Source organism: Oncorhynchus nerka, linkage group LG14, assembly GCF_034236695.1.
Source record: "Oncorhynchus nerka isolate Pitt River linkage group LG14, Oner_Uvic_2.0, whole genome shotgun sequence".
Lineage (NCBI taxonomy): Eukaryota > Metazoa > Chordata > Actinopteri > Salmoniformes > Salmonidae > Oncorhynchus > Oncorhynchus nerka.
In genome coordinates this window covers 17774793-17787161 of record NC_088409.1, presented here as the reverse complement: position 1 = coordinate 17787161, position 12369 = coordinate 17774793, and the positions used below count along the sequence as shown (strand labels likewise).

Here is a 12369-nt window from a genome sequence, read left to right as displayed (position 1 = left end):
TACAGGTGTTATCACTTACACTGTCTGGAAGGTGCTGGGAGGGTGGAAACGACAGCCTCTCCAAAACAATACACTTATCATGAAACCATAGGTTAATGGGACTAATTGGCTCAACGCTATTTACTGGGCAGCAAATTAGTCAGAATTGATTGACTTTCCCAATCAGGAGGAAAATGGAAAAGGACAGCAGAAGTAAGACAGACATGAACACTCCTAAATACTGTGATTAAATACTGGCTGTTGTTGTGTGTGAGCAGTTGAGTTCATTCATTTCAAAAGCCTCTGGTCTACCCTGCTGCATAAACTGTAATTACATCAACAGTATTCCAAGCTGCACTAGAAGATTGTTGCAGCTCCTTCCCCAATTAGTGGAGTTGCTTAGAGATTCATTGAAATAAAACATTTATGCAAAGACAATGCATGAATAAACAAGGCTTTCCGGACTTCTAATTGTCAAGGGAATTAATGAGGAAAATGTATAGCATTTTATAATTGGTGCAAAGGTGACGCAGTAAGTTGTATGCACTCAAAGACTTGTTTTCCCAAGTTACATTGGAAATGGACATGTAGATGAATTCAGGTCAAACTAAATGACCAATGGTAATCTCACAGAACCTTGAAGGCAGCGATGTACAGTACCTTCTTAAATCACTTTCACCGGCTCATTTGTGTCTATAGGAACTTTACAGGGAGGGAGGGCCTTGTTTGTGCATTAACAATCCTGCTGCTATTACGAAACAGTACTGCCCCTCTTAGTGGAGAATCCTGAAAGCAAGATGAATATTTAAAGATAATCATCAGTAGGAATAAGGCATGTTTGTTCAAGTCTCAGTGACTGGGAGTCAAGTCAACCTCAGGAAATAAGAGAACTCCTCTCTTTGAAGAAAATGATTCTCTCCCATCCCAGTTGGTGAGGCCCTGAGACAGACTAGACATCACATGCAGACAAATCTTTCTCTTTCTTATCTGCATCTTATCTGGCTTTGGCTGCATGTGTTCCGTTGGGAGAGATTTATATTCCATTATTTGTTCATACTTACAACTAACCCTAACTGGGCCAGAGGATTAAAGATAGAGGGAGATGGAGAGGAGAGAGGAGAAGAAGAGGAGAGGAGATGGGATTCATCTCCTGTGTTGGCTGTAACTAGCAGCACAAGCCGATAATGGACAATTATCTGTCAGAGGTTAGGGAGAGGGCGGCGGTGCCGGGCCAGATGAGATGTTTACTGCTGAAGAAGATGGCACAGGGCTGAAACACGTCCACACAGAGACAACACCAATCCCATACAGCTATGGCACGGGCCACACTCTTAGCCTCACAGTGACAGTTGAATGAAGGAGGGGCTATAGTTGTGCTTTCATTTCCAGCGTCCCAAATGGCACCCTATTCCCTATAGTGCACTACCTTTGCCCAGGTCCCATAGCGTCAAAAGTAGTGCACTATTTTATTTTATTTTTAACCTTTATTCATCTAGACAAGTCAGTTAAGAACAAACTCTTATTTACAATGACGGCCTACACCGGCCAAACCAGGACGACGCTGGGCCAATTGTGCACCATCCTATGTGACAATCACGGCCGGTTGTGATACAGTTGGATTCGAACCAGGGTCTGTAATGACGCGTCTAGCACTGAGATGCAGTGCCTTAGACCACTGCGCCACTCGGGAGTCATGTAGGGAATAGAGTAGCATTTAGGACTGTTGGTGTTTAACAAGGTGTTACACTACAGTATCCTACATACCCGCTCCTGGACTAGTCTGTGTAGCTGGGCGTGGGCCCCTGACGCCAGCATGGCAGAGAACATGGTGAGTATGTGCTGCTGGACACGGCTGATCCCCGACACCAGGCTGGCTAAGATGGCTGGCAGCCCCACCTTGTCAATCACACTGTGGAAGGCACTGGCTGAGAGGCGGGTGATTCTGCACAGGGCCTGTATGAAGTTAATAACACAGGAAGGCCTCAGTCATCATCAAGTTCACTTTCAAACACATCTGGCTTCTAAAAGTGGCTGAAGTGCCGGATAGGCAGGGTTTGTACATTTGGGACTATTGCATTGGTTTCTTTGTGTCAGACAAACTCAAATCAAGAAACAGTTTAAATAGGAACCTAGGTCTGGTATCAAGATATTAGTCCCAATGCAGGTTATATACATGGACGTAATCCATCCAGCGGTATTTCATCAGTACACACAGTATCTCTACTTCAATCACAAATGAAAGTGAAATATTGTAGTGAATGAGTGAGTTCAGGTTTCCCTGGTTAGTGTATTGTGTTTGTACTTACTGAGATGGCGCTGACGCGTAGTGAGTCGACACTGGAGTGTGTGAACAGGTACCAGAGCATGGGGCCTATCTCCCCGGTGATGAAGCCCTGGGCGTAGTGAGACACCGGGGTACACACGTTCTCCACCATCTTACACACCATGTGGTTCACAACCAGCTCCTCCTAAAGACACACATACAGACACACACGCGGACGGACATACACACGCGGACGGACATACACACACGGATGAACCACACACACACACACACACAGTACAATACAATGGAATGCCCAAGATAGGTTAGCTAGGCTAAATAAAACACAATCCTGAATCCTACAAGAACCTGAAGGTCACACCTCAAAGAAAAGCAAAACAAAACAATTGGCGATTAACAATTTGATTTACACAAATCCTTACAATGGCTAAAATGTGAAGTGGTTCATTACCCACCACGCATCCATTATATACCACGCATCCATTATATACCACATATCCATTATATACCACACATCCATTATATACCACATATCCATTATATACCACACATCCATTATATACCACAGATCCATTATATACCACACATCCATTATATACCACAGATCCATTATATACCACACATCCATTATATACCACACATCCATTATATACCACAGATCCATTATATACCACACATCCATTATATACCACACATCCATTATATACCACACATCCATTATATACCACACATCCATTATATACCACAGATCCATTATATACCACACATCCATTATATACCACACATCCATTATATACCACACATCCATTATATACCACACATCCATTGATATACCACACATCCATGATATACCACACATCCATGATATACCACACATCCATGATATACCACACATCCATTATATACCACACATCCATTATATACCACACATCCATTATATACCACATATCCATTATATACCTTATATACCACACATCCATTATATACCACACATCCATTATATACCACACATCCATTATATACCACACATCCATTATATACCACACATCCATTATATACCACACATCCATTATATACCATCCACATCCATTATATACCACATATCCATTATATATATCCATTATATACCACACATCCATTATATACCACATCCATTATATCCATCCATTATATACCACACATCCATTATATACCACACATCCATTATATACCATTATATACCACATCCATTATATACCACACATCCATTATATACCACATATCCATTATATACCACACATCCATTATATACCACATATCCATTATATACCTTATATACCACACATCCATTATATACCACACATCCATTATATACCACACATCCATTATATACCACACATCCATTATATACCACACATCCATTATATACCACACATCCATTATATACCACATATCCATTATATACCACACACATTATATATCCATTATATACCACACATCCATTTATATACCACATATCCATTATATACCATCCATATCCATTATATACCACACATCCATTATATACCACACATCCATTATATACCATTATATACACATCCATTATATACACATCCATTATATACCACACATCCATTATATACCACAGATCCATTATATACCACACATCCATTATATACCACACATCCATTATATACCACACATCCATTATATACCACACATCCATTATATACCACACATCCATTATATACCACACATCCATTATATCCATATCCATTATATCATTATATCCATTATATACCACACATCCATTATATACCACACATCCATGATATACCACACATCCATTATATACCACACATCCATTATATACCACACATCCATTATATACCACATATCCATTATATACCACACATCCATTATATACCACACATCCATTATATACCACACATCCATTATATACCACACATCCATTATATACCTTATATACCACACATCCATTATATACCACACATCCATTATATACCACACATCCATTATATACCACATATCCATTATATATCCATTATATACCACACATCCATTATATACCACATCCATTATATACCACACATCCATTATATACCACATCCACATCCATTATATACCACACATCCATTATATACCACACATCCATTATATACCATTATATACCACACACACACATCCATTATATACCACACATCCATTATATACCACACATCCATTATATACCACACATCCATTATATACCACACATCCATTATATACCACACATCCATTATATACCACACATCCATTATATACCACACATCCATTATATACCACACATCCATTATATACCACACATCCATTATATACCACACATCCATTATATACCACACATCCATTATATACCACACATCCATTATATATCACACATCCATTATATACCACATATCCATTATATACCACACATCCATTATATACCATTATATACCACACATCCATCCATTATATACCCACACATCCATTATATACCACACATCCATTATATACCACACATCCATTATATACCACACATCCATTATATACCACACATCCATTATATACCATATCCATTATCCATTATATACATCCATTATATACCACATCCATTATATACCACACATCCATTATATACCATTATATACACATCCATTATATACCACATCCATTATATATCCATCCATTATATACCACACATCCATTATATACCACACATCCATTATATACCACACATCCATTATATACCACATATCCATTATATACCACATATCCATTATATACCACACATCCATTATATACCATCCATTATATCCATTATATACCACACATCCATTATATACCACACATCCACATCCATTATATACCACACATCCATTATATACCCACATCCATCCATTATATACCACATATCCATTATATACCACATATCCATTATATACATCCATTATATACCACATCCATTATATACCACACATCCATTATATACCACATCCATGATATCCATTATATACCACACATCCATTATATACCACACATCCATTATATACCACACATCCATTATATACCACACATCCATCCATTATATACCACACATCCATTATATACCACATCCACATCCATTATATACCACACATCCATTATATACCACACATCCATTATATACCACACATCCATTATATACCACACATCCATATATATACCACACATCCATTATATACCACATCCATTATATCCATTATATACCACACATCCATTATATACCACACATCCATTATATACCACACATCCATTATATACCACACATCCATTATATACCACACATCCATTATATCCATCCATTATATACCACATATCCATTATATACCACACATCCATTATATACCACCATCCATTATATACACACATCCATTATATCCATTATATACCACACATCCATTATATACCACACATCCATTATATACCACATCCATTATATCCATTATATACCACACATCCATTATATACCATCCACATCCATTATATACCACATATCCATTATATACCACACATCCATTATATACCACACATCCATTATATACCATCCACATCCATTATATACCATTATATACACATCCATTATATACCACACATCCACACATATATACCATCCACATCCATTATATACCACACATCCATTATATATCCATTATATACACATCCATTATATACCACACATCCATTATATATCCATTATATACACATCCATTATATACACACATCCATTATATACCACATCCATTATATCACATCCATTATATACATCCACATCCATTATATACCACACATCCATTATATACCATCCATTATATACCATCCATTATATACCATCCATTATCCATATATTATACCACACATCCATTATATACCACACATCCATTATATACCACACATCCATTATATACCACACATCCATTATATACCACACATCCATTATATATACCATTATATACACATCCATTATATACCACACATCCATTATATACCACACATCCATTATATACCACACATCCATTATATACCACACATCCATTATATATCCCACATATCCATTATATACCACATCCATTATATACCATTATATACATATCCATTATATACACATCCACATCCATTATATACCACACATCCATTATATACCACACATCCATTATATACCATCCATTATATCCATTATATACCACACATCCATTATATACCACACATCCATTATATATCCATTATATACACATCCATTATATACCACACATCCATTATATACCACACATCCATTATATCCATTATATACCACATCCATTATATACCACACATCCATTATATACCATTATATACACATCCATTATATACCACACATCCATTATATACCATCCACATCCATTATATACCACATATCCATTATATACCACACATCCATTATATACCACACATCCATTATATACCACATATCCATTATATACCACACATCCATTATATACCACACATCCATTATATACCACACATCCATTATATACACATCCATTATATACCACACATCCATTATATCATCCATTATATATCCACACATCCATTATATACCACACATCCATTATATACCACACATCCATTATATATACACATCCATTATATATCCATTCCATTATATACCACACATCCATTATATACCACACATCCATTATATACCACATCCATTATATCCATCCATTATATACCACACATCCATTATATACCACACATCCATTATATACCACACATCCATTATATACCACACATCCATTATATACCACACATCCATTATATACCACACATCCATTATATACCACACATCCATTATATACCACACATCCATTATATACCACATATCCATTATATACCACACATCCATTATATACCACACATCCATTATATATATCCATTATATACACACATCCATTATATACCACATCCATTATATACCACACATCCATTATATACCACACATCCATTATATACCACATCCATTATATACCACATTATATCCATCCATATACACATCCATTATATACCACACATCCATTATATACCACACATCCATTATATACCACACATCCATTATATACCACATATCCATTATATACCACACATCCATTATATACCACACATCCATTATATACCACACATCCATTATATACCACACATCCATTATATACCACACATCCATTATCCATTATATACCACACATCCATTATATACCACATCCATTATATACCACACATCCATTATATACCACACATCCATTATATACCACACATCCATTATATACCACACATCCATTATATACCACACATCCATTATATACCACACATCCATTATATACAACACATCCATTATATACCACGCATCCATTATATACCACATATCCATTATATACCACACATCCATTATATACCACACATCCATTATATACCACACATCCATTATATACACACATCCATTATATACATCCATTATATATCCATTATATACCACACATCCATTATATACCACACATCCATTATATACAACACATCCATTATATACCACACATCCATTATATACCACATATCCATTATATACATCCATTATACACATTATATCCATTATATACCACACATCCATTATATACCACGCATCCATTATATACCACATATCCATTATATACCACACATCCATTATATACCACACATCCATTATATACCATCCACATCCATTATATACACATCCATTACACATCCATTATATACCACACATCCATCCATTATATACCACACATCCATTATATACCACACATCCATTATATACCACACATCCATTATATACCACACATCCATTATATACCACACCTCCATTATATACCACACATCCATTATATACCACACATCCATTATATACCACACATCCATTATATACCACATATCCATTATATACCACACCTCCATTATATACCACACATCCATTATATACCACACATCCATTATATACCACAGATCCATTAAGTCACCTTGTTACCCTGGTTCCACTGGGTTACATCATAAGCGTATTACTCCATTAAAACGTGGAAATGAGGATCACTAGTAACAACCTAATGAACATAGCGTTCACTAGTTAAAACCAGTATTCTACCACAGTACCTTTCTGAACTACAAGCATTTCATAAGTGCCAAAGGCTTTTATTGACAATTACATGAAGTTGATGGAAAGAGTCAATATTTGCAGTGTTAACCCTTCTTTTTCAAGACCTCTGCAATCCGCCCTGGCATGCTGTCAATTAACTGACTGATGGCAGCCCATTGCATAATCAATGCTTTGAGTTTGTCAGAATTTGTGGGTTTTTGTTTGTCCACCTGCCTTTGAGGATTGACCACAAGTTCTCAATGTGATTAAGGTCTGGGGAGTTTCCTGGCCATGGACCCAAAATATTGATGTTTTGTTCCCAGAGCCAATTAGTTATCACTTTTGCCTTATGGCAAGGTGCTCCATCATGCTGGAAAAGGCATTGTTTGTCACCAAACTGTTCCTGGATGGAACAATCCCTGTACCTTTTGCAGAATATCAGTCTGTCCCTGATGTTTTTCCTGGAGAGAAGTGGCTTCTTTGCTGCCCTTCTTGACACCAGGCCATCCTCTGAAAGTCTTTGCCTCACTGTGCGTGCAGATGCACTCACACCTGCCTGCTACCATTCCTGAGCAAGCTCTGTACTGGTGGTGCCCCGATCCCGCAGCTGAATCAACTTAAGGAGACGGTCTGGGCGCTTGCTGGACTTTCTTGGGCGCCCTGAAGCCTTCTTCACAACAATTGAACCACTCTCCTTGAAGTTCTTGATGATCCGATAAATGGTTGATTTAGGTGCAATCTTACTGACAGCAATATCTTTGCCTGTGAAGCCCTTTTTGTGCAAAGCAATGATGACGGCACGTGTTTAGTTTGCTGGTAACCATGGTTGACAGAGGAAGAACAATGATTCCAAGCACCACCCTCCTTTTGAAGCTTCCAGTCTGTTATTCAAACTCAATCAGAATGTGAGTGATCTCCAGCCTTGTCCTCGTCAACACTCACACCTGTGCTAACGAGAGAATCACTGACATGATGTCAGCTGGTCCTTTTGTGGCAGGGCTGAAATGCAGTGGAAATGTTTTTTGGGGGCATTCAGTTCATTTGCATGGCAAAGAGGGACTTTGCAATTAATTGCAATTCATCAGATCACTCTTCATAACATTATGGAGTATATGCAAATTGCCACCATACAAAGTGAGGCAGCAGACTATGTCATTCTCAAAACTTTTGGCCACGACTGTACACTACAGCCACACACAGTAACCCACAACAACCACATGACTGGACTGTGTCCAAAACAGCACCCTCCTCCCTACTCGTTTTGTGCAGAGCCCTAGAGGCCTTGGCCAACAGTAGTAGTGCCGTATGAGACCTGGCTCTCAAGACAAGACAGGTTATGTCCACACTGCCCACAAAATGAGGTGGAAACTGAGCTGCACTATCTAACCTCCTGCCCAATGTATGACCATATTAGAGACACATATTTTCTTCAGATTACACAGATCCACAAAGAATTTGAAAACAAATCCAATTTTGATAATACCACAGTGTGCCATCACAGCAGCAGGATTTGTGACCAGTGAAGAACAAACACCACTGTAAATGCAACCCATATTTATGTTTATTTATTTATTTTCTCTTTTGTAGTTTAACTATTTGCACATTGTGACAACACTATGTATAGACATAATATGAAATTTGAAATGTCTCTATTCCTTTGAAACTTTTGTGTAGTGTTTACACTTTTGTTTATTATCTATTTCACTTGTTTCCCATGCCAATAAAGCCCTTTGAATTTAATTTAATTGAGAGGGACAGCGAGAGAGACAGCGAGAGAGAGAGAGAGACAGCGAGAGAGAGAGACAGCGAGAGAGACAGAGACAGCGAGAGAAACAGAGACAGCGAGAGAGCGAGATAGACAGCGAGAGAGAGAGAGACAGCAAGAGAAAGACAGACAGCGAGAGAGAGAGAGAAAGAGGGCTCTAGGTTCTGATATAGTTGAGGTGCTGAGTAGGAGGACACCTGCACTGATTGACAAGCTGCTAGAGGGCGAGTGAGGAGTTAAGGAAGCTACGTCCCAAATGGCACCCTATTCTGTACATAGTACACTACTTTTGACCAGAGTCCACGTAGTGCACTATATAGGGAATAGGGTGCCATTTGGGACAGACCCGAAAGAGTGAACATAGTGAGGGGGAACATTCCAGTCAAAAAGGCCTTGTTGTGTCAGTAGAACAAGTCAACCAGAAACAAATACAACCTCAAGTCAAGATACTCTACACAGCACAGCAGCCTCAAGGTTTCTCTTCTCTCTCCACACAACAACCATACAAAATCACTGTGAAGAAAAGCTGAGGCTGTTTTTTTAAACACGCCCGTTTGTACAACTAACTATGTTTCATACTGGTGTGGACATACTGTACACAGACTCTTTTCACAAAGGTAAGGCATGCTGGAGGCTACTGTGTATAGGGTGTGCTGTAACTCAGAGCATGTTTTAACCTGATGTTACAAAGGCAACTATACTAGACTAAAACAGCAGAAACAAAACACACACAGAGAAAACCTTGGAGTCATGCCATGCGTCACTACTTATTCCAACCTTTCAGAAAGTGAAGTCTGAAAATGGCATTGAAAATCTAATGTTATGAACAGAGGCAGGGAGGGGCATTGAAAATATAATGTTATGAACAGAGGCATGGAGGGGCATTGAAAATATAATGTTATGAACAGAGGCATGGAGGGGCATTGAAAATATAATGTTATGAACAGAGGCATGGAGGGGCATTGAACATCTAATGTTATGAATAGAGGCAGGGAGGGGCATTGAAAATATAATGTTATGAACAGAGGCATGGAGGGGCATTGAAAATCTAATGTTATGAACAGAGGCATGGAGGGGCATTGAAAATATAATGTTATGAACAGAGGCAGGGAGGGGCATTGAAAATATAATATGAACAGAGGCAGGGAGGGGCATTGAAAATCTAATGTTATGAACAGAGGCAGGGAGGGGCATTGAAAATCTAATGTTATGAACAGAGGCATGGAGGGGCATTGAAAATATAATGTTATGAACAGAGGCAGGGAGGGGCATTGAAAATATAATATGAACAGAGGCAGGGAGGGGCATTGAAAATCTAATGTTATGAACAGAGGCAGGGAGGGGCATTGAAAATCTAATGTTATGAACAGAGGCAGGGAGGGGCATTGAAAATCTAATGTTATGAACAGAGGCAGGGAGGGGCATTGAAAATCTAATGTTATGAACAGAGGCAGGGAGGGGCATTGAAAATCTAATGTTATGAACAGAGGCAGGGAGGGGCATATTGGCCTACAATAGCAAAATATGCTGCTTGTATACAGTGGAGATTTCTTTTGAGGAAAAGGTTGAAAATCTAATGTTATGAACAGAGGCAGGGAGGGGCATTGAAAATCTAATGTTATGAACAGAGGCAGGGAGGGGCATGAAAAATATAATGTTATGAACAGAGGCAGGGAGGGGCATGGAAAATATAATGTTATGAACAGAGGCAGGGAGGTGCATTGAAAATATAATGTTATGAACAGAGGCAGGGAGGGGCATGGAAAATATATTGTAAAGAACATCAAATGATCTAAATAGCTATTGCTATTGGGCCTACCAATAGCAAAATATGCTGCTTGTATACGAGTGGCTCAGGATTTCTTTTGAGAGAAAAGGTTGGAGAACCCTGATCTAACTCAATGAACGAAGGGAATTGGTCCCTGGTACAAATGTAGTGGACTAAATAGAAAATAGGGTGCCATTTGGAAAACAGCCATTAAACAGGACATTGGGCACACCTGTGGAGTGGAGTGCGGCTAATTCTCTATGTTTCTCATTAAAACACTGCTACTGTATTAATACTAGGATAAGAGCGTCTGCTAAATGACTTAAATGTAAATGTAAATGTAACACACTGGGAAAAAATGTACATAGGATGCAACGACAACAA

General features: G+C 38.1%; 1 protein-coding gene across 1 annotated transcript in view; it reads right to left on the bottom strand.

The window, feature by feature from the left end:
* Positions 1-1171: 1171 nt before the first annotated feature.
* The window catches only part of ulk4 (unc-51 like kinase 4), a 48263-nt gene continuing 37065 nt past the window's right edge, over positions 1172-12369 (bottom strand). Inside the window, exons 20-22 of the mRNA XM_065027172.1 lie at positions 2286-2447; positions 1744-1932; positions 1172-1249 (exon numbers count right to left, since the gene is read on the bottom strand). Of these exons, the coding sequence (XP_064883244.1) occupies positions 1172-1249; positions 1744-1932; positions 2286-2447 (429 nt within the window). The remainder of the gene's footprint in view (positions 1250-1743; positions 1933-2285; positions 2448-12369) is intronic.